Source organism: Myotis nattereri, assembly GCF_964212035.1.
Source record: "Myotis nattereri genome assembly, chromosome: 10".
NCBI lineage: Eukaryota > Metazoa > Chordata > Mammalia > Chiroptera > Vespertilionidae > Myotis > Myotis nattereri.
The window spans coordinates 71027910-71054935 of record NC_138085.1 but is presented as its reverse complement, the minus strand read 5'-3'; the positions used below and the strand labels follow the sequence as shown (position 1 = coordinate 71054935).

Genomic DNA, 27026 nt, shown 5'->3' with positions numbered 1-27026 from the left:
AAGGTTTGGTCTTTGATCAGGTATTTAAAGTACTTCTGAGTATAGCCCTAAAAAACCATTACAGCCTTACCTCTCACTGTTTTCCGGGATGTAGCGTGCATTCCAGCCTACTGTTCCTCTAAGTGCTCTCCTTTTACATTTCTGCCCCAAATCTCTGCCTACACATCTTTCAAGACCTATACCCTAGGTCAGCGGTTCTCAACCTGTGGGTCGCGACCCCTTTGGGGGTCGAATGACCCTTTCACAGGGGTTGCCTAAGACCATCGGAAAACACATATATAATTACATATTGTTTTTGTGATTAATCACTATGCTTTAATTATGTTCAATTTGTAACACTGAAATTGGGGGTCACCACAACATGAGGAACTGTATTAAAGGGTTGCAGCATTAGGAAGGTTGAGAACCACTGCTCTAGGTAATGCCTCCTTTACCACACCATTTCTGATTCTCAGGAGCTGACATAGGGCATGTTCCTTGTACTTACGTTATGGAACAAATCCCCTCTGTTTCATCATCTATTGCAATTAGTGCTATTTTATTCACCCTATTCGGCTGTAAGCATGGGACCATCTGTTACTCATTTTTTTATTTTCTGAAACATCTAGATCAGTGTAGTGCCTTGTAGGCAGTGGTTACATGTTTACTAGTAACGTGTTTAACAAGCTGTGCTAAAGGTAGCTTCATTCTCTGCATGTAATATTTTGTCCAAACTTACTGCCAAGCACTTAGAGGCCAACAGGTAGAAACGCTGAGTTACTTCTACACTGAGAAGCTACAGTGTTGAAGGATGGTCATCTTTGTGGCGTGGGTTACTTTTTAGAATCGATAGCATTTAAGGGAGATCACCATGCCATGTGACACCAATTCCTTGTTATATTCCTACTAGACGCCTGGTGCATGAGATTCGTGCACTTGCGGGGGATGTGGGGGGTCTCTCAGCCCGGCCTGTGCCCTCTCGCAGTCCAGGAGCCCTCAGGGGATGTCTGACTGTAAGCCAGCTCCCTGTGGGGAGCTGGCCTAAGCCGGCTGTGGGACATCCTTAGCATTGCCATGGAGGCAGGAGAGGCTCCCGCCACTGCTGCTGTGCTGCACTCGCCAGCTGTGAGCCGGGTTTCTGGCTGAGCAGTGCTCCCCCTGTGGGAGCGCACTGACCACCAGGGGGCAGCTCCTGCGTTGAGTGTCTGCCCCCTGGTGGTCAGTGTGCATTATAGCCACCAGTCATTCTCCCGATCCGTCAGTTTGCATACTAGCCTTTTATTATATAGGATTATGTAGCAAGGTTAATGTCAAAACAATTCAAAGTATTGGGCGGCAAATCATTCTAGCGTCTATGAAAACTCGAATACTGTTAACATAGTAACACTGAATTAGGTTATTTAATGTGTGATAATCTTTACGTCCATATAAACATACACCTTAGGAGAAAAAAGAAATCATCTTACTCTTTACCAGTTCCTGCTAGTATTTAGAAAACCTGTGAATCAAGTTGGGAAGGAACCAGTTAACTTGAAGAGGTGATGTTTCCTTCGATAAGGGTGGTGATGGTAAAGATGATTAAGTTAGATGGCAGATTGATTAATCAATTGTAAAAAAGCACATTGAGTAATAAATAGCAAGACATAATCTGCTAGAGGACATGATCAATTAGCTGTTTTCACTTATTCTATTCTTTCTACTGAAATAAACTAAAAATCATTTTCATTTGGTTTTGTAATATTTGTAATATTTGTAATATTTCATATTTGAAAGATTTGATACAAAAGAAATTGGAAGGTTTTTGGCTTCATAGTTCAGTTTTGTTGACATTTTCTCTTTCTTTCTCCATTTCTGATGGGTTGGCTTGGTGCAACACCAGTCCAATTTATAGCAAATTTATTCAAACACTCATGTTGTCTGAGAAAAAGGTAATATCAGGGATATGGTTTAAAAGGCATGGTCTTCTGGAAAACCCATTAGAGCCCTCAAATGCCCAGCCTGTGATCTGCCAGCCGATCATGAGGAAGACAGAGCTGGAGCCCCCTTAGCGCCCTGAGGCCTCTGTCCTGACGCTGAACCAATGGGCCATCTGTGTCGAACAGTGCGGAGTTGTATCCAATTACTTCACCGCCAGCCTCGGAGAAACATGGAGTGCTTCATCCGCAAGAAACAATAATTCTACAAAACCCTCCGGAGAGGGGGCTTGGTTGGCAGGAAACAGAAAACCAGTTGGAAGCAGTTTGATGGAGCCAGACAGCCATGGGTGGGCGGATGGGCAGTCCTTTAGCCCTACGTGACCCGGGGCGCTGTGTGCCTGCCTTTCCACCCTCTTAGGTACCGAATCCCCACGAGCTGGAATCTGGATGGATCTAGGGGTCCAGGGTGACCCCCAGAGGGGCTGCCTCCTGAATCGTGCTGGGGAGATGGGGTGAAAGGAACCCTTCCCAAGGGCCACCTGAGTCTCTCCTCAGCTCGCTCTCTCTCTTTTTTTAAAGTATATATTTTTATTGATTTCAGAGAGGAAGGGAGAGAGAAACATCAGTGATGAGAGAATCATGGATCAATTGCATGATCCGTGGGATCTAGCCCACAACCCAGGCATGTGTCCTGACTGGGTGGTTCCCCCAGCTGCCGCCTGGTTGCCATGGTGTCGGAGGAGGGGAGAAGGAGGAGGTGATTTCTGAGAAGCAATCCAAAAATTCAGACCAGCTGGCCCCTCCTTCCTCACTCCTTCCAGCTTCAAAGCCTCCTTTTGTGAAGCTGGGCCAGGGCTCTTCCTGGCCAGGCAGCCGGGAGCAAAGAAGGTCAAGGAGGCAGAGGGTCCAGGTGGTGGGTTCTGGGACCCCCACCTCACCCAGCAGATTTCCTGGACCTGGGCTCCATTGCCCTCCCATAGTTCCCAGACCAGGCTGGCTGTTTCCTGCCTCCCTGCCTTCGTACCTACAGTTCCCTCCACCTGGAATGCCCTTCCTCATCCTTCAAATCCCAGCTTGGCTTTACTGCACTGGAGAACCTTCCATCAGTCACTTGGGGCTCCCCCTGCATCCTGCACCCACCCCAGTCACAGCCGTTTTCTTGATGAAGCTCTCAGGGGGCTGAGGTCTTGGGGATGCTAGCTTTGCCTTTGTACCCCAGCCCCTGGCACAGACAGGTGCTCAGTATATCCGGGAGGAAGGAAAGGAGGGAGGGAGGGAAGGGAGCAAAGAAACACCTCTCATAGGGCTGGAGAGGATCCGCCCGTGAGCACCTGGCACAGGGCTGGGCACGGAGCAAAGCCCACTCCCTTCCTGCCGCCTCCACTAGAGCCTGGGCTCCAGCACCTTCTGCCTCATTTGAGTTGGACCTGCTCAGGGGCCGTCTCCATACCCGCAGGCCTGTGTCTGTTGCCCATTTACGTGCACTTGACTTCATAAGGAGCTAGTGTATTTGGGAGAAAGGCCTCCATTCTCAGAAATCCCGGACTGTGCACACTTGCAAGGACCTGAGGGCTGATCTTGAGCAGGGGTTTTCACACTGAATACTTTCTGCAAACAAAGCCTTACCTGAGGCCATTATATAAAACAGATGGAAAGCTGCTTGGGGTGAAGTGGTGCGTATTGAAGGAGGTGGGGCAGCCAGGAGAGAGGGAGAGAGAGCCTTGGGGAGAGTCCAGTGGCCGATATTTACTAACTGGTACAGAAGGGCTTCAATATTTTCAGAATTGCATGTTCATGCCCGTGTGGCTGGGCCAACTAACTCATCTTTCACAGCGAGAAGTCAGTCTGTACACACACAACAATGAAAATACATCCTTGGGGAAAATCATAATGACTTCAGCCTTTAATGCTCTTACAGTTTCTTTTTTTTTTTTTTAATTTTGAAGGGATGTTTTAGGGGAAGTAGCTCTTGTCTAGAGGAAATATTTATATGAATTCAGCAATTCCATCAACTTCTCTTTCTTTTTCTTTTGTGAAATTCAAGTAAAATTAAATTTAAAATTGTGTCTGAAAAAATAAAAAAGGCATGGCCTTCCATCTCCTGTTAGGATGGAATGAACAGACCCTATCATTGTTAAGAAGTGGGCTCTTAGATTTGTACGAGAGATGTGATTAACATTCACTAAAGTTTTCTGGGATGTCAGGAAATGATGAGAATATCCTAAACTAGATTGTGTTCATGTGATGAGCGTGTGGCAAGAGCTATTGGGTGACAGATGGTATAAGCTGTGTCAGATTCCTAGAGAAGTTAAAGGTCCATTGACCAGGGATAATATCTGTGAGTAAAGAAAACATCATCCATTTAGATTAGCTCAACATTTAAAAAATGTTTTCACCTATACTTGGGAAATAATATGGCTCCTGAGCTTTGTCTAGAAAGATAACGTGTGCTGCTGACTCTATAAGCAATATGTTTGCTGAAAGGAACTTCCCCCCTTCCTTTCTAAAAGCGATTCTTGAAGTTTGAAGTTGAAAGTGTCAGTAAGTTAGATATTAAAAGAATACAGACTGTTTATCATTGAAGGCAGTCACTCTAAGTGGCATTCAGAAGTAACGTGCTTTCTCTCTTCTCTCATTACAGGCGGCTTTCTAGAAGATGACCATAGAGGACCTCCCAGAGTTCCCATTAGAAGGAGAGTCTTTGATCGGAAGATACCCATTTTTGTTTTCAGGTTCAGATACGCCCGTGACCTTCTCCATTTCTGCAGCACCAATGCCTTCCGACTGTGGTATGTGAAGTAGCTGACTTTATTGGCTATGAACTGGTAACTTGACTTCTGTCTTATGTCTGTTTTATGCTCATAATATTTCCTAAAACAATTTACTATGGTTTTCATAAAATTGCTAAAGTTTTCCTTTTTCAAAAATACAGTTGCTTTTTCTGCCACTTAAATGAAACATTTCATTTCTTCTATCAGTGTTTTTACTAGGTAAAAGTTCATTTTACACACCATGATGGATTTAGAACAACTTTTTTTCAGGAGGCAGTGGTGCTTAGACACCTAGCATTCTTCTGCTATTCATGTACTTATTTTGGTTAAATATACTGACTTGTTTACAAAGCCATATACTGAAAAAAATGACACAAAAGCACTGTCAACTAGCCATCTCTAGGGGCCCTGCGATCTTTGAAATACTAGAATTCTAATTAACACGGTAAGTACTCACTCCTGAAAGGTTCCAAAGTCAGGTGACAGTGTAACAACAAGTTTTAGTACACAAGCAAGCCTAATTTGGACCCTGTCTCAATCATCATTGATAATTGTAATTATCAATCTATCTATCTAGCTATATAAAAGCCTAATATGCAAAGTGTCCCCTTGGGAGTTCAACCCACCAGGAGTTTGATCGCTCGCTATGATGTGTGCTGACCACCAGAGGGTGACGTGGAACAAAGGAAGGCCCCAGTTAGCAGACGGCAGCTGCTAGGGACCCTACCTGTGCACAAATTTTGTGCACTGGGCCTCTAATATATATAAAAGCCTAAGCGACCGTTTTGACCAGATGACTGGCTGGTAGCTATGGCACGCACTGACCACCAGGGGGCAGACGCTCAATGCAAGAGCTGCCCCCTGATGGTCAGTGCACTACCACAGCCAACCTCCTGCAGCTAGCCAACCTCCCGTGGTCCCTCCCTCTGGCCAGCCAGCCGGCCCGGATCAGCCCCGATCAGGGACTGAGTGAGACAGCCCTGATAGGCCCTGATCGCTGGCCAGGCTGAGAGATCCCACCCGTGCACGAATTTGTGCACTGGGCCTCTAGTACACAAATAAAATATAGCAAAACTTATAAAAAGCAGGGAGGGTGAGACCTTTCCCTGGAATGATATTGGTTCCTATTTAAATTGGTTCATTTAAATCTCCTTGGTAAAATATAAATTTAGAAGTATCCTAGTTTTTATCTATTTAGATAAATTTTCCCCAAGACCCTATTTTATCAGCTAGTTGGTAAAAGAACACCAGGAGATAAATTTGATAGATTTGTTACATTTCTGACTTGGAGTTTTTCAATTAAAATATTGGGCCACCATTTCAAATCATCTTTGGAGGTAGAGATAATACAATTTTTAAATATCAGTAGATATAAAAAAATATTTGGTTGGGAATTTGTCCTTTTAGTCCTATCCATTCTAATAACTATTCAGTTCCAAGTACCAAGTATGCTATTTTTATGTGTTCAGATTCTACAGTGATTACCTTGAAATCATGAAAAATATTACACAAAATCTGTGCCTAGATCCTGGGAATTATTTGCAGCTTTTACACAAATTGACTGAGTTTATTGTCAGATATAGCAAAATCAATTATATGAGAAAAGCATTGAACTAAAGCACTTTGTTCCTTGCTTATGACCCTTATCTAATTCTATCTTGAGTCATAATTATCTTATTTCCTTTCCTAGACTATAGAAGTCTTTGGGATGGGGCAGGAATCATGTTTTGTTTTTATTGATCTCCTTAGGGCTAATATAGTCATTTATTGATTAGTTGTTCAGTATGTGTTGAATAAATACATTGCCTATATTATTAGAATTATAGATTCTTAGAATCTGAATGGACCTATAGTTGAACTTTCCCTACTCACTTTCCAGCATAGAAAGTTTATTTTCAGAAGCTCTGACAGACATCCATTTAGCCACTTAGCTATCTTCAACAGTGGGAAACTGACTCGGTGACTTACCAGCTCTGTGATCTTGGGCATATTACTTATTTTCTCTATCCCGTTGTTTCTTTTTTGATCAAATGAGAATAATAACACCTATCTCATATGTTGTTATGAGGATGAAATAAGGTAATTTACATAAAGTGTACAGGGTGGGGCAAATGCAGGTTTATAGTTGTTTGTATGGAAAATCTATATATATAAAAGCCTAAGCAACTGTTTGACTGCTGGACTGGCAGCTATGATGTGCACTGACCACCAGGGGGCAGATGCTCAGCACACAAGCATGGAAACATGGGACAGACTGATGAATCTCAGAGGGAAGCGGGGAGAGGGGAGGGCAGGAAGAGATGAACCAAAGATCTTATATGCATACTAGAGGCCCAGTGCACAGGTTCATGCATCAGTAGGATCCCTCGGCCTGGCCTGCAGGTATCAGGCTCCTTGACATCCCCCAAGGGGTCCTGGATTGTGAGAAGGCGCAGGCCAGGCCAAGGGACCCTACCGGTGTGCAAATCCATGTACCAGGCCTCTAGTAATACAATAATTAATAAGTAATAATACAAGAATAAACTCTGATTCATGTGCTCATAACTGTAAACTTATGTTTGCTCCACCCTGCATGTAACAGTCCCTGGCACCTATGAAGCACTTAGTGAGTGTAACTTATTATCATTATTATTTAAATGATTCTGCTATTTGCCATTACCTCAGTATATAAATACTGAAATGTTGACACATGCTTCAGTATTTATTGGGCTAACCATTACTCTTCCTGGTTCAAGTATTCTTGCTTATTTCTCTGACATTTATTCTCTAGGTCTTTGCTAGTCACAGGGTGGTTCTTAGTCTAGTAGCATTGGCATCTCTGGGAGCTTGTCGTATTTCCTTTAGCTCTTGTTTTTTTATTAAAAGAAATAAAACTTTAAAGATAAATCCCCTCCATTTACCTTTCTGATCCAATTCCCCTTGCTCCCCAGAGGTAACAACTATCTTATATTTAGTGTGAGTGTTCCAAATCTTATTATTATACTTTTACTACAAATATGTGCCTATAAACAATATGCATTTTTGTTGTGTATGTTTATAATTTTATGTCAATTATTGATATTGTATATTATTCTGCAACTTAATTTATTGATCAATGGTTTTTGAGATCTATCTTTATAAATTCATGGCTTAGATGTCTAATTCATTTGTTTAGTTGTAAACTTACTCTTCATGACACATTTATGTTTTTAGAGGTGAAAATATTGATCAGACTAGACAAATTTTAACTGCCTTAGAAATAATTTTTGGAAAGTTTGGGATTTGAGATCAGGGTTTGCACACTTATGTTTTTGTTTCATCTATAATAAATTATGGGATGGTAAATCAAAATCTCATTCTCACAACAACTCAGGAATGCCTCATACTTTTTGGCAATTTTGATTTTGTTTTTGAGAATTGTTTAAGGTAAAAATCTACGTTTTTCTAACATCTAAAAATATTGGTATCATTTCAGCTCTGGTCTTATTGTTTAGTATTTTCAATATATTTATTTGCAACTTCTAATAAATTTAATTTACACCTTTTATTTCAGAGTTCTCTTTCTTTGATCCGAATGATACATCATGCCAGGAAATTCTCTTTGATCCCAAAACTTCTGTATCAGAATTATTTGCCATTTTAAGACAGTGGGTTCCTCAGGTCCAGCAGAACATTGACATTATTGGGAACGAGGTAAGAAATTATCACATTTTAAGCTTTACGTTGTTAGGATTGTTAATCACATAGACTTTCCCCCATCTAAATGGAAAGATGGTGATAAAGGGGAGACCTTGTAAAGAGTCTGATGTTTGTTCTTTGCATTTCCAGGTTTTTACTATAGTTAAATAGTCAGTACTATAAATCTTTCCGTTATTCCCTCATGCTCCTCACTCTCGTACATGTGGGATTCTGACATTGGAGACTCTTCACAGGAGCAGGCATTTGGGGAACTTTCTTTCTTGTACAAATTAATTTTGTAAACTTAAAGAAATTCTTTCATGAGGGTATTTGATTACCATCATGTTTTATCTATACTTTTGGGTAGTTTGTTAAAGATCTAGGCTTAAATATAATTTAAAAATATTTGTTGAAGGCGGGATGAAAGAATAACTGGTTTCCTTGACCAGCATATTATCATATTGTAGGACGAGAGAGCTCATACTTTTTTCAAATACCATTATACCCATGAGAAATAAAATTTTGCTCACTCTTTGAGAGGTTAAGGGACATATTTGGAGTGTAGATGACCTTGTAATACTCTTTATACATTTCCTTCAGTCGGTTGGCAAGTTCAGTTTTCATTCTTGTTGGGTGCAGACTTATGATCTCTCCTCAAAAGAAGCCACTTCTGTCTCTGCATGTGTTGAGAACTAGTCCAGAAAAGGCAGGCTCCCTTTTGCCCAGCATTGGTTCGAAGTCAGTCGACTTCAGTCGTCGTTGTCATCACCTCTTCCTGGGTTTCCTCAGATTCTTAAGAGAGGCTGCAATGTGAACGACAGAGATGGACTGACAGATATGACTCTCCTACATTATACTTGCAAGTCCGGAGCTCATGGTATTGGTAAGTATGTGGTAAATCTATTAATTGCTTAGAACATCTGTGTTGGTGCCTGTACAGCCCGGGAGAGCACCTGGCTCTGATGATAATATTCCCTGAACAGGTGAGGATTCAGTTAGGTCCTTCCAGAAACTTGTTGCCTTTTCTTCCTTTTCTCAAGGTGGTCTTAATAGCCTCCTGGCACCTCCCAGCCTTTCCGGATCCAAGCTCGGTTTTCTAGGCAACCCAACTGCTAAGACCCCAGTCCTCAGGCCTGTCTGGGGTCTGTTCCTACACACATAACATGTGCTCATATTTTCCAAAATTGGTGTTTTCCTTTGTTTTCCCATTGTATAAACTTGCCTCTGTTATTCAACTGTTGTGACCATCTCCCTGTGTTTCCATAGTCTGATACAGTGCTTCCTAAGCTATTGATGGTGAAGGATTCTTATTATTTTTTTTTTCTATCATGGACTGATACTTTTATAAAATGAAATAATAGAAAAATTAAATAAAGATATAAAATACCCAAATATTTTCAAAAAGCATAAAATGATATTTCAATTAATATACTCCTAAGAAATGATTACATAGGAAAAAAGAAAAGGGTTATAAAAAGTACAAACAAATTATATTTTGGGACTGGCAATAGTCCATGCAGCCCACTCTGAGTAGCACTGGTCCAGTGTGTTGTTTTGACTGGCTGTATAGTATTCCATTCTATGGATGTCTCATAATTTATTTAACCAATTTCTTATTATTATACTTTTAGGTTGCTTCAGAATTTTATTCATAATAAAAAATGCTGTGATGAACATCTTCACAGCTAAATGTTTATCCATATCTCTGGGTATTTGCTGATTTTCTTAGACTAAATTCCTTGTAAGTGAAAGCTTTGAGATATAAGTGTATATACAGTACATACTATTTGCTTTGGCATTTTGAATGAGGTAGGGGTTAGCCATCCATTGGAACTTAAATTTGTACTGAAGAAAAATAATGTAGAAAACCTTCCTTAGGTGATGTTGATACAGCTGTAAAATTTGCAACTCAACTTATTGATCTGGGAGCAGACGCTAGTTTGCGGAGTCGCTGGACAAATATGAATGCTTTGCATTATGCTGCTTATTTTGATGTCCCTGAGCTTGTAAGAGTGATTTTGAAGACATCCAAACCAAAAGGCAAGTACTATAAGATCGCCATTAGATGTTACTATTTGAACATTTTATTAGTGGCCTGAAAATGATAATTCAAAGAGTTTTTTCCTTCTAATCTATCCTGTTTCATATGACCTCCCATCTCATTTTTTTCAAGAATAGTTTTAAATTTTCTGTAGTGAAGATTAGTTACTATTCTTTCACAAAAAAGCTTACTACAAAGAGATACAAAATAAGAAGTGTTCTCCAGGTTTTTATCTCTCTGCGAATTTTCCAGTATAACAGGGATTTTATAAAGTGTAATTGAATCTTTGTGCTATATAATTCTTTTGTCCTATTTGAGTAGCCAGAAATAGAGCAATAAAACCTTCAGAGCTAAGCATTGAAATCATAAAGAGTATTTATTTTACGTGGTATTCAGTTCTGAAATTCTGTGATTCTATGAAAGGATAACTTTTTATCTGGCCTTTTTTTTGTCTTCCTGTCTTGAGGCTGATATCCTAAACTTGAACATGACAATGTGTCTAAATTACAGTCCTCGTGTTTTGACTTTTCCTCTAGTTGTCTCAGGGGTCAGCTTTTTTTTTTTTTTTTTTTAAGGGAATTAGGAGAACAGTTAAAGGCAGTGTTTCTCCACTTCTAGAGGACTTGACTTAGAGATTCAGTAAATAAATTTCCCAGACTGTTTGTTTCTAACCTCTGCTTTGTATAAGTGTCCACTTTTTCTTAAGCTTCTACCTGTTTGCTTTTTGAATAATGGTAGGAGGAATGCCTCTCTTGATAGTACAGTGTCTTTAATAACACAGGAGAGTTTGTCCTGAGCACATCCTGCTGATTTTAGTTGCAGGTGACGCATGTGGGGTGGGGTGATTAGATGAAGGTAGGATTAGCAGAACCAGAGGTATAGTAAACCCTTGTTGTAGAAAACATTCAAAATAGGATTCCCGAATCTTGAGGATTTCTTCTTTCTAAGTATAGGATCATGATAATTTATTGAAAGTTATTAAAATGTCCTTAGAATTGCAAGATTTTATTTCTTATTCTGAAGTCCAAATTATTCATTTGTTGAATAAAGTATTATGAAAGAGTACCATATGTAGACATTTATATTTTTAATTAGTTTTTAACTTCTTCCTGGTGTGAAAATTTTGCTCTTTTTGTGTGAAGGGTCAGACAGTAAGTATTTCAGGCTTTTTATGGTCTCTGTGGCAACTACCAGATTCTGTAGTTGTGGCATGAAAGTGGCCCCAGAGACTATGTAAATGAGTGTGTGTGGCTATGTTCAAATAAAGCGTTATTTACGAAAACAGATGGTGACTTCGATTTGGCTCATGGGCCATTGTTTTCTGGGCCTGACCTAAACCCTACTACCTCATTGTAGTCATCCTGGTAAATAGATGAGAAGTTTAATGAGAGATTGTGTGAAGATAGTTGTCTCCACAAACATGAATTATTGCCATGAATTGCTTTTATATATAGTTTAGTTTGTGATAGTTAGAAAGCTGATTAAAACATTAATCCATTTTATAATGAAATTTTATTATGCTGAGAACATAATTGGTTAACCAGATTGTAATAGGAAAATTTTGTTCCATTGAAAATTTTGTCCCATTGTGAAATGTTGCTTCTGGTGGGTTAAGTCTCCAAATTGGCTAATAGAGCTCCTCCCTCCAGCATTCCCCCAAGCCCCCAGACTGTCCCCTTTTACATTATAGTAGCGAAATTGAAAGATTTAGTTAATATGCTTGTGATGTTTGGTTGCAGATGTGGATGCTACTTGCAGTGACTTTAATTTCGGAACAGCTCTGCACATTGCCGCTTATAACCTGTGTGCAGGCACCGTGAAATGCTTATTGGAGCTTGGAGCAAATCCCGCATTTAGGGTAAGAAGTTACATTGAAAGAATTTAACCATCTAACATTATCTCCCAGTAGGGAGTTGAATCTAGATGTTCTTTTTGAACTCTGTGTACGCAAATGATTTATTTTTGTGTGTCCCTGTAAAGAGTAATGATGTTAACCTTCATCTCAAATAAACGTGAGGCAAGCGGTGAAGTTCAGCCCCTGGTATTGCGGCGTCTACAAACCTGCTTCCATTCAGTAACATGAAATGCCCCTTCAAGTGTCGTCATCTTCGAGTTTAAGGAACTTTCATTTGGGCTTTTGATGTGTTTATAAATGTTAACTGTCAAATACAAATGCATATATGCAAGTTATATTTCTGTATTAAATTATATTTTAAACTCTTTCGGAAAGAAATTTTATTCCAGACAATTTTGAAAGATGCACATTTCAAAATGGAGTGAACTTTAAAAAATCAAATTAAAGGAAAAAATGTATTTTTTCATGGCAATGTTACCAATTTACAAAGTTACCACCCAGGGTTGAATTTCCTAAACTTTAAATCCTTTGGTATTCTATTGTCTTCACGGCAGTGGCTCTTATATTAGTGCCAGTGACAGGGATTCTTCCCGCGGTCTCTGCCTGCTCTTGAGGGGCAAGGGTGGGAAATGTGTGAAAGAGCCGCTTCTCTTCTTTCCTTCTCTTCCCTGGTTTCCTCCCCGCTTCACTCCTCCCTGCTTCTTTGCCACTTTTCTTTCTATTTAACCTCCTCAGTTGGTTAGTTAATCCCTCCTTCCCTTCCTCCCTCCCGCCCCCCCCCTATTGTTTATTGGGCACTGGGAGAAAACAACAATAAATGAGATAAGTCTTTGTCTTCAAAGAGAATAGAGTCTAGAGAGGGGTGGGTGGACAAGTAAGCAGTCGGTTTTGCTGTAGAGTGTTAAGTTTAGTGGTAGAGGGGTGGGTGTTTGTGCACAGAGGGCCTATATGTGGGGGTGTCTGGCAGAGGTGACAGTGAGTGCTCAAACCTAGTTAAAATTAACCGGGCACATACAGGAAGGAGGTGAGAAAAGCATTGTAGGCACAGACAGTAGCATGAGCAATGGCTAGGAGATGATAATTCAGTCTGGCTGGAATGTGAGGGTGAGCGTGTTTGCTTTTGCTCCTAAACTGTTGACAAAACCCCACCAGTGGAGAGAATATTTTGAACCCAGTAAGATGCAGTTGCTGGTGGTGGCGAGAAAGGCACCAGGTGTTAGACCACCGGAGTCAGACCAGACCTGGGTTCAGCAACCTCCGTACTTGAGTTCTGGCCAGGAAGGAACTCAGAGCCAAGACTCACACTGTAAGAGAGCATTTATTTAGAAAGTAACAGGTAGAAGTGAGTGGTAGGAGAAATGGGCTCAGGCAGCAAGTTACAGAGGCAAACGAAGGGGTCTTTGAAGCTTAGGAGAGGAAGGTAATGGTAATGCACCTGGGGGTGGGGGTGGAGAAGAAGGGGAGGGGACAGGCACGGGGTGCTCCCAGGAGGGAGAGCACACGGGGTCCTCCTCTTCCTGAGGGCTTTTAAGGGTGGAGTATTTAGGGGAGGTCCCAGGAGAAGATCTTAATAGAATATTCATCAGCTTTCCTGGTTGTGCTTTCAGGGTCATGGTCCCCACTGATTGGTTGACGCCAGGGCAGGGGTCATTAGTCAGTGCAGCTGGTCCTGGTGTCAGCCATTCGTCTGGTTTTGTTGTTTTTCTGGGCCCGGAGCTGAAACACAACTGAGGCTTAGATGCATATGACGTGGGTCAGAACCTCATTGTCCCGAGGGTTTGGGTCAGAACCTCACTGTCCTGGAAGTTTGGGTCAGAACCTCACTGTCCCGGGGGTTTGGGTCAGAACCTCACTGTCCCGGGGGTTTAATGCTTAAGGGCTGTTCTCCAGCCCCTCGTTCATTCCCCCTCCAAGGTTGTGTAACCAGCAAGACTAGCAACATGCCAGGGGAGGAAAGGTCAGGGAGTGTTTGAACGGCAAGATCAGTGATAGGAAAGGTCAGGAGGTCTGAACCATATGACCAGAGAGAGACCCCTAGGGGAGGAAGGGCCTGTTTTCCAGTTTTGCCTGTTGGCTAGGCACCTGGGGCTTTCCGCCCTGGGGATCTATTGTACCTCGCCCATCAGCCTTGCTCTGCTCATGTCTGTGTAACTGCCTACCACACAGCAAGGTATGTCATTGAGGTAAATTGCCAATTCATGCCAGAAATAATAATAGATTACCATATTTTGAAGTTTAGTACTTAGGAAAAAAAAATCAGTCACTATGTGGTTCAGCAGTAGCCCTTGGATCATGCTCTGATAACTACTATTTCAGGAAAAAAAAGGAATTCTTAATTAACCATGAACAAGCCTTCTTATGTTAGCATGACATAATCATTGTTATTTGTTTTAATGTTTTTCTTAACAGAAGTTTTAGTTGCTAAATTTTATAGGAAATTACATAAGTGTGTGACTTACTCTAGAAAGCTGAAGATTTAACAAAAATATGAAATGAAATAATCATTGTAAATATAGCTTACAACTTATCAGTATAGGTATTTATGTTAAAAAATTTCCATCTCTTTTTTCTTTTTATTAAATCTATTGGGGTGACATTGGTTAGTAGGGATTATATAGGTTTCAAGTGTACATTTCTATGATACATGATCTTCACATTGCATTGTGTGCCCACCACCCAAAATCAAATCTTTTGTCACCGTATAATTGACCCCCTTTACCCTTGACTGATCCCCCAAACCCCCTCCCCTCTGGTGACTACCATACTGTTATCTGTGTTATGAGTTTTTGTTTGTTTTTCTTATTCATTTGTTGCTTTCAGTTTTATGTCCCACATATAAGTGAAATCATATCGTTCTTCACATTTTCTCTTTTTATTGAGTACACTAGAGGCCCAGTGCACGAATTTGTGTATGGGTAGGATCCCTCGGCCTGGCAGGTGACTGGGGCCAATAGGGGCCATCTCACCCAGTCCAGGGGGAGGGACCTCGGGAGGTTAGCTAGCCAGGGGAGGTAGGCTGTGGGAGCACACTAACCACCAGGGGGCAGCTCCTTCATTAAGCATCTGCCCCCTGGTGGTCAGTGTGTGTCATAGCTACCAGCCAGTTGTCAGTCATCCGGTCATCTGGTTGTAACAGTTGCTTAGGCTTAGCTTAAGCAAGCCTAATAAGATACTAATATATATATATCAGTATGTTATTAATATAGTCATATACATATCTTCATTATATTTTGTATTTTTTCTTTGAGATCTGGTATTGAAATAGCCCATTACCATCCCAGAAATGTGATAACATGTCTTATTATTATATTTTTGTTACTGGACGGGGGCTGGGCCCAGAGCAGGTCTTCTTTGGGCCCCTGTGTGTGGGTTCTTGATTTCGTGTAGGAAAGATTCACAGTCCAAGTTCAGGTAATTTTCAGAGGATGTTTATTAAAGCTGGGGACAGTGAAACAAAGGAAGGGCTTGAGGTGGAAGAAGCAACAGGAGAGAGGAAGAGATAAAGGGGCCTTGGAGACAGGGTGCGGGGGTGAGCCTGGGACGAGCTGCCGCTGCCCATTGCTCCCGTGGTTGCAACTCTCATGGGATCCCTTAGACCAGTGGTTCTCCACCTTCCTAATGCCGTGACCCTTTAATACAGTTCCTCATGTTGTGGTGACCCCCAACCATAAAATTATTTTCGTTGCTACTTCATAACTGTAATTTTGCTACTGTTATGCATCATAATGTAAATATCTGATATGCAGGATGTATTTTCATTGTTACACATTGAACATAATTAAAGCATAGTGATTAATCACAAAAACAATATGTAATTATATATGTGTTTTCCGATGGTCTTAGGTGACCCCTGTGAAGGGTCGTTTGACCCCCAAAGGGGTCGCGACCCACAGGCTGAGAACCGCTGCCTTAGAGACATAGAACAGAGACAAGGCGTGGGGGTACTCTAGCGAGAGTGCACCATGGGTCCTTTGTCTGCCTTCAGCCTTTGGGATTCTTAGGGGAGGACTCAGGGGACGGACTTAATAGAATACTCATTAGCTTTCCAGGGGTCCTTCATTATGTTGAGTCATCAAAACGTGTGTATAGGGGGAAAGGTTTATTTTCTGGTTCGTTTTATTTTTAAAGAACATCTTTGAAGAGGGACCAGGACCGAGGCTGGTCTGCCCTGGGATGGTCTGGAATGTGTGAGCCTTTTGCTGCTAAGTGTTCTTGGTTAGGGAAGATAACACCTTGTGATTTGTTAGCTTCCTATAAATTTCTCAAATTGTTTGGCCTTGTTTAATTATTTTGTCCCAGTTTCCCTTATTCCACTTGTCAAGGAATGTCCCTAGCTTCTTACTATCCTGCCACATTTTTTCTTAGGACCAAACTGACTCAAATTTTAAACAAAAAAAATGGTTCTTGTAAACTTATCTTCACCATATGAAGATAATTATCAGTAAAGAAGAAATGGGAAAAAAGTTTCTTAGTAAAAGAATCTTGATTCCTCATGTTAAAAGATTACAATCTGGAATGCCTCTCCTAAGCTCTAAGTTTTGAGTTGGGAACATGGGGAAGATCTCTCGTTTGAGGACAGCATAGCCCGGAGGAGAAATCTGAGAGAGGCGGCCCAGGCGTGGATTATAACGTCACCTCCGCCAGTGGCCACGCTAGTGACTTTGAGCAAGTCATTAATCTCTCCTGGCCTAGTTTCCTCATTCGCAAGCTAGAAATGTAAGAACTATTTTTACTTGGTTAGTTGGTGTTTGTCTCTCGTACTACAAATTCTCCTAGATGAACGGGCGAGGATAAAGGGTTTCATTCCATGAGCACCGTGCACATGCTAGTGGGCTGGTAGCTGTCCGGTTTCCTCTTGCTGCAGGGTAAGTCCCAGGCACAGTCAGTCTCTCCTTCAGAGTGAGAACAGAGCCGTTCTCTTGATTCAGAGCCCAGATCTGAAAAGTGTGGAAACTGTATGTAGCTCCCGTTCCTGGAATCTGAGTCACCCCAGGAGTGGGCCGGAGGGGCCGAGGTCACAGAGCCGAGGTGGTGGCTGTGGGGCGGGGGAGGGAGGCTCAGGTCTGGGGTTGGGAAGCCAGTCACCCGTGGCTCCTGTCTCCACACCCGCCTTCTCAGCCTGTGCTGCCGGCTGCTGTGACTCTCCTCAGCACTTGCTCTTCCTGAGCCTGGAGTGCTTTCCTCACCACCAGCCTGCGTGCTGCCCACTTAGGGCCTATGTGTCAGCGCTTCATAGCAACGAGGCCTCCCTGCTACCCCGCACAGGTAGCCCCTCTGCTCCTGTGTCCTCGTCCCTGCGCCACCAGGTTCTACCATTAACACCTCACGTATTTCCCTTGTTTGACTGTTTATAGTCTGTCTCTCCCAATAGAATGTGCTCTTGGAGGGCAGGGCGTCTTGTGTCCTTCATGTGTGCCTTTAGCCCTTGGAATGGTGCCTGGCATTTTTAAAATATATATTTTCGCCCTAACTGGTTTGGCTCAGTGGATAGAGCGTCGGCCTGCGGACTGAAGGGTCCCAGGTTCGATTCCAGTCAAGGGCATGTACCTTGGTTGCGGGCACATCCCCAGTATGGGGTGTGCAGGAGGCAGCTGATCGATGTTTCTCTCTCATGGATGTTTCTAACTCTCTATCCCTCTCCCTTCCTCTCTGTAAAAAAATCAATAAAATATATTAAAAAATATATTTTTATTGATTTTAGAGAGAAAGGGAGAGAGAGAATCACTGATTGGTTCCCTCCTGCACGCCCCCTACGGGGCATTGAGCCTGCAACCCAGGCATGTGCCCTCACTGGGAATCGAACTGAGATCTCCTGGTTCATAGGTTGACGCTCAACCACGAGCCATACTGGCTGGGCGAAATATTTTTAAAAAAAATTTTTAAAATATGACTTTGTAGAGCTCCAAGTAGTTGTGAAGTGAAAATTCTCTCTTTATTTGCAGAACGACAAAGGAGAGATGCCCGCCGATGTGGTTCCAGACCCAGTGGAAATGCCGTTGGAAATGGCCGATGCTGCGGCCACTGCCAAGGAAATCAAGCAGATGCTGCTGGACGCGGTGCCCCTGCTGTGCGATGTCTCCAAGCCCCTGCCCCCAAGTTCCGATCGCGCTGCTGGCAAGGCAGTACTGACCTCAGCTGGCCTGAAGTTGGGGGACCGGGTGGTCATTGCAGGACAGAAGGTACAGTAACGAACTATGGTGTCTACAGCTGTGCCCAAGGTCACTGTGCCCGCGGTCTGGGTGCCAAGGCTGCGTCCCGTGTGGTCAGTTTTGAGTCTTTGGCAAAAATTCAATATGTAGGTAGGAAGATACTTAATGGAAAATGTGAAACTGAAATGCCCATTTACCATAAAGCATGACTTAAGAATATAAACTATTTGAACTGAGTAATGAAGACATTTTACTTGGATGGGAAACGAGTGACTCATGGAGCTGCTGAGTGAATGGAGGGCAGGGGGCTGTTTCCCCCACGGCTACTTCACAGAGACGGGGGCGGGGCCTCACCATTCATGGCGTCTGGCCTTGAGACCCCACAGACAGCGAAATCTCAGATAGAATTGTAACCTGATAATAAAAGTGAATGTGGAAAAGAGAACCCACCCCATTGAAGACACCCCAGAGCCCAGAGTCCTCACGGCATTCACTGTTGCCCTTCTCTTTTTTCATACCCCATACGGGAGAGACGGCTTTTTGTTTTTGCTTTTTTAGAATTTTGGAATTTTAGAATTCTTCCCTTCTCCCCCACTCACTCTCGTTTTCCTCTCCTCCATCCATCCATTTGTTCCAGCACCATTTTTTCCTTATTGATTAAGGTATTACATATGTGTCCTTATCCCCCAATTGCTTCTCCACCCCCCACTCATGCCCTCACCCCCTGGTGTGTGTGTCCATTGGGCAGGCTTATATGCATGCATACAAGTCCTATGGTTTCTCTCTTCCTCTTACCCCCGCCCTCCTTTGCCTTCCTCTGAGGTTTGATGGTCTGATCGATGCTTCTTTGTGTCTGGACCAGCACCATCTTTGAAAAGACTATACTATTCTTTCTCTCGAGTTGCCTTTGCTTCTGTGTCAATTGACTGTATATGCGTGGGCATATTTCTGGGTCCTGTTTTGCTCCATTGATCTAATGGCTCTCCTTTCTTCAATACTACACTGTCGGATTGCTGTAGCTTTATAGCAAGTCTTGCCATCAGATATTTTTATATCTTCAGTATTTTCTTTTTTTAGTTCCTTTGCCTTTCCATGGACATTTTAGAATCAGCTTATAGATTTTTATAAAAAATCCTGCTGGGATTTCAAATGGAGCTGTGTTAAACATAGATCAGGTTGAGGAGAAGTGACATCTTAAAAATGTCAAGTCTTTCCATCACAAATACACTATATTTCTCTACCTAATAGGCCTTTGGTTTATTTCATCAGTTTTGTAGTTTTCAGCATATAGATATTGCACATACTTTGTTAGACTTATACCTAAGCTTTTCATGATCTTTGGTGTTGTAAATGGTGGTGTTTTGAAATTTTATTTTTCAGTTGGTTATTACTAGCATATAGAAATACAGTTCGTTTTTGTGTGACCATGTATCCTGTAACCTTGCTAAATTTACTAGTTCTATTGGCCTACTTTTCTGTGTGGATTCTTTGAGGTAGCCTGTGAAAACAATCATGCTGTCTTGGAATAGAGACAGTCTTCTTTCTAATCTGTATGCCTTTTTTATTTCTCGCCGATTTCGTTGCCTGGGATGAATAGAAATGGTGAGAGCCAACATCCTTGCCCTGTTCCCAGTCTTATGGGGAAAGCATGCAGTCTTTCATTATTAGGTATGAACTTGTTAGCTGTAGATTTTGTGTAGATGCCTTTAGTTAAGGAAGTTGCTGTCTATTCCTAGTTTGCTGAGAGTTTTTTAAAAAATTAATATTATCATGAAATGATGTTGAAATTGCTACAGCTTTTTAAAAATATATCAAAAGGACAAGTTTGCCTTCACCCTTTCGTCTGTGGACATGATGAATTATATTAATTCTCAAATGTGGAACTAGCCTTTCATTCTCATGATAACCCTCATGTAGTCTGATGCACCATCTTTTCTGTATATTGCTGGCTTTAATGTGCTCTTGTTTTGTGAGGATTCTTGTGTCTGTGTTCCCGAGGGATATTGGTCTATAGTTTTCTTGTAATGTCTTTGTCTGGTTTTGGTATCAAGGTAATTAACGTTGGCTTCATAAACTGAGTTGGGAGCTGGTCCATCTATTTTTATGTTTGAGAAGAGTTTATATAGAACTGATACTATTTTTCCTTAAGTTCTTTGGTAGAATGCACCAGTGAGCCCTCTTGGGTCTGGAAGTTTTGTTGTTGAAGATTTAAAACTACAAATTCAATACAGGTGTGAGCTTTGACAGTTTGTATCTTTTAAGGAACTAGAACATTTCATCTTATTTGTCAAATGTATAGGCATAGAATTATTCATAGTATTTTCTTACTGTTCTTTAAATGATTTGGGGGAAATAATAATGTCCCTCTTTCACTTGAAATGTTTGCAATTTGTGTCTTCTTTTTATCCCCCTTGGTCTCCAACTGAAGTTTATTAATCGTATTTATCCTTCAGAAGAACCAGCTTTTGGTTTCGTTGATTTTTCTCTTTTGTTTTTCTGTTCGTAATCACTTCCCTGTATTTTTTCCTTCCTTTGGCTTGCTTTAGGTCTTCACTTTCCAGCTTCTTAAGGTGGAAGTTTATGTCATTGATTTGAGACCTTTCCTAATGCAAGCATTTTAATATTATAAGTTACCCTCTTAGTACTGCTTTTGCTGCATCCCATATGTTTTGATATGTTGTGTTATTCTCATTCAATTCAAAATATTTTCTAATTTCCCTGTGACTTTTTGTCACCATGGAAATTTAAAAGTACATTGTTTAATTTCCAAATATTTGAAGATTTTCCAAAGTCTTTCTGTTAGTGATTTTTGGTTTTGAAGCTCAGTTGTTAGGTGCATATAGATTTAGGACTCATGTCTTCTTGGTGAATTGACTCATTTATCTCTACTTACTATCTCTTTTTATCCCTGGTAATTTCCTTGTTCTGAAGTCTTCTTTGAATGTTTTTTTTTTTTTAAACATATAGAGTTACTAGTCATACTCAAAAGTTACTCTAATTTACATTTTCTTTAGGTTGGAACATTAAGATTTTGTGGAACAACTGAATTTGCAAGTGGGCAGTGGGCTGGCATTGAGTTGGATGAACCAGAAGGGAAAAACAATGGAAGTGTTGGGAGAGTCCAGTACTTTAAATGTGCCCCCAAATATGGTAAGGAAGAGCCTATCTGACGTAATGATAATTAAGTTAAAATACTCAAAAATTTTTACTCTTTTATTGTGTGAAAATAAAACTCTCTGTCTCCCTGCCCCCCACTCCCATTGCTTATTAATAACTGAAGGGGCTGCTTTTTTCTTGCTGAGAGCAGCCCAGGGACTGGGAGACGTGCTCACAGGAGACCACCGGCCCCTCGGACCTCCTAAACTCCTGCCTGTGCTGGTATCACGACTGCGGGGAGGACTTTGTTATCAAGGAAATACAGAGCCTGGAGGTTGGAAACTTGGCAGATTGGAAAGCAAATGAGGCCAACTTTATTTCCGGACTCCTGAGCTGGGACATTTCTCTTTCTGAGAAATGATTGTTTAATTCATATTCTCTTTCTCTTGTGCACACACACATGCACACATGCACACACATGCACACGTACCCTTGACACATTGATTTCAATTTGACACTTACTGTGTTGTGAATATTTTTCCTTGCCATGAGGTATTCTTCTAGAACATTCATTTCCCTGGCTGCACCGTATTTCATCTTAGAGCCCCATGGGGAGGCAATATGGTGAATTGCTGAGGAGTGTGGGCTTTGGAGTCTGAGTGTGTGGGTGTGAATCAGCTACTGTACCTACCACCTGTGTGACCCTTTTTCTCTTCTTGTGCCTCAATTTATCTTATATGAAATGGGGATAACAATACCCCAAGGACTCATATGAGGATTAAATGTGTTGATGAATATATAAAGCACCTAGCATAGTGCTTGATTCCCTGTAAGCACTCAAAACATGTTAGCTACTCGCTAGCTGTTACAAATTATCCAAATGACCAGTTTCCTTCTGTCATACATTTATGATGGAGCCTCATTTGCTTGGTCCATTATTAATTTTTTTTTTGTTCAAAAAATGCTCATTGTGTAAGATTTGAAAAACATAAAAAAGGAAAAAGAAGAAAATCATCTGTATATTTTTTCTGTTTAACTTTGTAACAAAATTTGGATTATATATAGTTATATATTCTGTACTTTTACTTGACAGCCAATATCATTTCTCCAAATTTTTAAATATTGTGATTTTTGTGTCTCCATTTTCTTTTTTTTCTTATTTGATGGGTAAAAATTTCTGTCTGAATTCATATTTCTCTGATTGTGGAGAAATAAAACCCTTAAATATTTTATTGTAGTATATGTATTTTGTATGTTATCTTGACAGTTACCAAGAGATATTCATATTATTTGTCCATTAACATTTTGGGATATTAGTGTTGTTGTTTTTTTTAAGCCAGTAAGAGTTTTTAAAAGTACAAATACATATTTAGGATATGAAGCCCTTAATGTTTCTTACAGATATCTTGTTCAGTTTGTAATTTGCCTTCGAACTTAACTTCATTTGCAGTGTTTTTGAACATATAGTTTTATGTAGTTAAAAGGCCTTTGCCTTTAAAACTTCTTACATTGCTTTTAAGCTTAGATAGATCTTCCTAATATAATTATTAGTTATATGTTATATGTTTTATTCTTTTGAATGTTTTAATTTTTTCAAACTACGTTACTTTTAAACAACTGGGGATTTATATGGTTAGTTGTGAGAGATTAAGAATTTAATTTTAATTTTCCTCTATTAGCTAATTTTGGCACCTGTCAAGCAGACCAAGGGCAAGATCAAAACCATTAGCAACACACATGGCAGATGTAAATCAGATGGCTGGGAAGTGCTTATATTGTAACAGATGCATGTGGGCTCCCCAGATCTCATCAGCCGAAGGAGAGGCATGCTTGATTAGGACAAAGCTGGATCCCCCCAGGAACCTTGCCTCTGTCTTCCTTTACAAACTTGAAGGCAAGTTGGGGGGCAAGAATCATGTGTTGGGTTATGCAGAAGAATGGGAGTGACCTTCCTGCGGAGCCAGCTTGGTGTTCTGAGCCCAGGCAGTTTCCAAAACGGGTTATAGCTGTAAATTAGAAATTGCTTTGGCTCTTGAAACCTATTTTCTCCTCACAATATGCAAATGTGACCTCGAAATCTTTGGGCACACCTCTTCAGTAACATTGTATACATTTATATTCCCAGAGATAAAATAATCTCCCCCCCAATTCTTGGCAACACAGAATGTGATCATCATCAAGGGCTGTGTGTGTGTGTGTGTGTTTGTCAAAGAATAGAATAGAAAGTCAAGGAAATTGGGAAGGTGGGAGACAGAGCAGAACATTGTGGATAAATCAAAGAAGTAGGAAAATCAGGGTACGGCATTGTAGAATCCGTGGGAGGAAAGAGTCGAGATCAGCAGCAAAGTATCACAATTGACACGTGTTACACTTGTGAGCTAGTACAAAGCACTCACTTTTTGTAGAATCTTGAACATTTCTACAATTTTATTTTAAAACAAGTTGGTTCTAATATATTACATTTTACTCATGATGTCTGGTAGGTTATAAACACTCAATGGAAGTGTATAATATACATATTAGGACTTTATTTTCTTTTTAAATATTAGGATTTTATTTTCTTTATAAAAATGTCTTAGCAAGATCATCTTGGTATTTATAGTCCATATCCACTGTGACGTCTATACATGCTTATTGATACTGGATAATTTTTTTGGATAAACTCCGTTTTAAATGGAACTCTGTGCTCCCAGCCATTGCATATAGACACCTCCTCCCTGTGTCTATGCGTGCCTCCTTCCCCAGCACACACTGTGTTGTTTATGACTGGCAGGAGCTGAGGGCTAGGCATTTAGGGAAGGTTATATTTTATACTCAAAGGACTTTTTATTCCCTGTGTGTGTAAGGCACTGTAATTCGGTACCTTGGGGGAATGCAGAGATGAGTAATATTGAATTTTGTCTTCTAAAGCTGTACAGGCTTGAAGAGAGATAAAATGTGGACATAAAAAGCTTTAATGTGGGAAAATATGAGTCTGAAAGGAGGTAGAGATAAAGTGACATAGAAGAGTGGTTTTTATATTACATAGTGCACTATTTGTCAATATCTTAGGAATAATTATAATGGAAAACTGTGACCTTTACTCATTTCTCTTCCGCCTGTAATTTCACTTAACATCTGATTATGTGTCTTGTATGGGATTCTTAAGTTGTTGTGTATGTCATTTGTCTTGATAACTAGGTTGTAAGCTCTTTGAGGCCACGGACTGTGTTTTTTTGTCTGTCACTACAGGACACCTAGAAGGTGCTAAAAACGAACCTAAAGATTTATATTACTAAGCAGTTGTACTGGCTTTGAAATGCTTTTTTAATTGCTTAACACCAAAATTCTACATTCTCTCTCAGGCATTTTTGCACCCCTTTCAAAGATAAGTAAAGCAAAAGATCGAAGGAAGAATATAATCCACTCTCCTTCTACAAAAGCTGTCCCGCTCACCAGGTCCCAGAAAATTGATGTGGCTCATGTAACGTCAAAAGTAAATACTGGTAGGTCCAACCGGAAACTTAAATATTTCCTTCCGCATGTTAATTTTATTTGTGGAATGCCTCATATGTGGGCTGTTTCACACCCTGTTTGCTACCTAACTACGAATCTGGTAAAACCTGCACCTTAGTGCGCTTCTAGAGCTCGGTCAGAGTCTATGATTTTAATTCCTGACGAGTGTTTCAGATCTGTTCCTTCCTTCCTTTTCTTCCTACGATCTCCATACCCTTACCACCCCCCAATCGAACCTCAAAGCTAGAGTTTATACCTCTAAAAATCCTTCACAGCTGCTCTATGTTTATCACCTGTTCAGGAGTTTCAGTGACTTGGTTTTTTATCAGAAAACGTCCGACTCCTGGAACTGGCAGCCAGAGCGCATTCTCTGTTTGATGGAGGCTGCGGCTGCCGGGTTGAGGATGGTTTGTTGCATCTCCCTGTCTCCCGTGCAGCGTGCAGCACGTTGCTCTCACTCCTCCCCGAGTGCTTGGTCTCATGCTAGTTCCCCAGGGCAGTCATTTGACTTCTGCCTTGTGAGGCCCCAGCCGTTTTTTTACCTCCTTTTTCAGATCCTGTTTCTCCATGAAAACTTCCCCGGTGACCCCAGATCTCTTTGATCTCTTCGTCCCCTAACTTGCCCACACTTTTATCCATACCACCTGACTGTTCTTTGTTCTTCTGGGTTTTGTCCTCTGACTCCTTTACTTGGGCAGGTCTTTTATTCTGTCAGCAAAATTTGAAGCTTTAAATGGAGGGTGAGAGTATTTTGTCTTTTTGTATGCACTGTAGCACCTAGCACAAAACAAGAGTGCGACACATGCTTGCTAACTCATTCATACTCACACAGAAAAGGCTTTCTGCTGTGATCGAAGGATTCTGTCCAGGAACTTGGTTGGCCTTTCCAACCTGTTGCGTGGGGTTATTTGAATATCCCTGTGTAACACTGCAGTCCTAATTGCTGTAGTTTAAAAAAATACTTCTTGGCGTCCAGTAGAAGAAGGCCCCAACAGTGTCTTCCCTATTTGTGCTCTTATAAACCACACTTCTGTGTAAATTTTAGGAAAAGCTGTTGTTTCATTTAAAAGATATTTGTTGACCTTTTAACGGGTATTGCATTTAAACTTCAAATCAGGGGAGAACAGACGTCTTTACAATATTCAGTCTTTTAATGATGAGCTTGGGATGTCTGTTTAGTTAGGTCCTTCAGAAGTATCTTAATCAGATTTTATAACTTTCTCTACAGATGTCTTGTACCTGTTTTGTTAGGTCTATTCCTAGGTCTTCATACTTTTTGAAGTGATTGCAAATGGAATCCTTTAAGCTGAAACTCTGAAGTTCCAGCAGACAGGGAACGAAAGCTCAAAGAGAAGCCCCCCACTTCTCGTTTGGGAGACAGAATGTGGAGGAAATCCCTTGCTTCTTCCCTGAGTGCTTCCTTCCCCTGTTGGCTCTTCCCCACCCCACCCTGGGCAGCCCTGTGTGGTGCAACAGGCCTCTGACCCCCAAGGGAGAACCCTTGCCTCTGACCAGAGAAACCGGGGTCCCAAGAACATGCCTGGAATCCCCATTAGTTTTCTTTCTTTTTTCCACAGCTTGGCCCCGAGGCAGAATCTGGCTCAGGAGACTGTAGGACAGAGCAGGGGAACTAAAACCCAGACGTTGTATCCAGAATACCAGGAGGGGCGCCCCCTAGGGGCAGGAAAGTGTCAGGGAGACCATGGATGGGAGGGAGCTCAAGAAAGTGACCTGACAATGCTGGGGTGAAGTCTCGGGCTTACTCCCAAGTTGGATGTGCTCGGATCTGAATTTCATGCATCGGGCCTCTATTATATTAATAAAAGCGTAATATGCTAATTAGACCGGACGTCCTTCCGGAAGACCTTCCAGACGAAGCTGGGGCTGCAAGGGCCGAGCCCCTTGCATGAATTTCGTGCATCAGGCCTCTGGTGTTATAATAAGTTTTGTAAAATGCTACCTTTGGGGGGACCTAGGCAAAGTGTACAAGATCTCCCTGTATTGTCTCTTAACACTGCATGTGAATCTCCGGTTTATCTCAACAAAAAATTCAAATATAAAGAAAGG

At 41.2% G+C, this 27026-nt stretch overlaps 1 protein-coding gene across 1 annotated transcript in view; it reads left to right on the top strand.

Moving 5' to 3' along the window:
• CLIP4 (CAP-Gly domain containing linker protein family member 4) overlaps positions 1-27026 on the top strand; it is a 51370-nt gene that overhangs the window by 3553 nt on the left and 20791 nt on the right. The window contains exons 2-9 of the mRNA XM_081100635.1: positions 4537-4684; positions 8199-8338; positions 9113-9206; positions 10202-10363; positions 12104-12222; positions 18162-18398; positions 21383-21518; positions 24809-24949. Of these exons, the coding sequence (XP_080956761.1) occupies positions 4552-4684; positions 8199-8338; positions 9113-9206; positions 10202-10363; positions 12104-12222; positions 18162-18398; positions 21383-21518; positions 24809-24949 (1162 nt within the window). The 5' untranslated portion in view covers positions 4537-4551. The remainder of the gene's footprint in view (positions 1-4536; positions 4685-8198; positions 8339-9112; positions 9207-10201; positions 10364-12103; positions 12223-18161; positions 18399-21382; positions 21519-24808; positions 24950-27026) is intronic.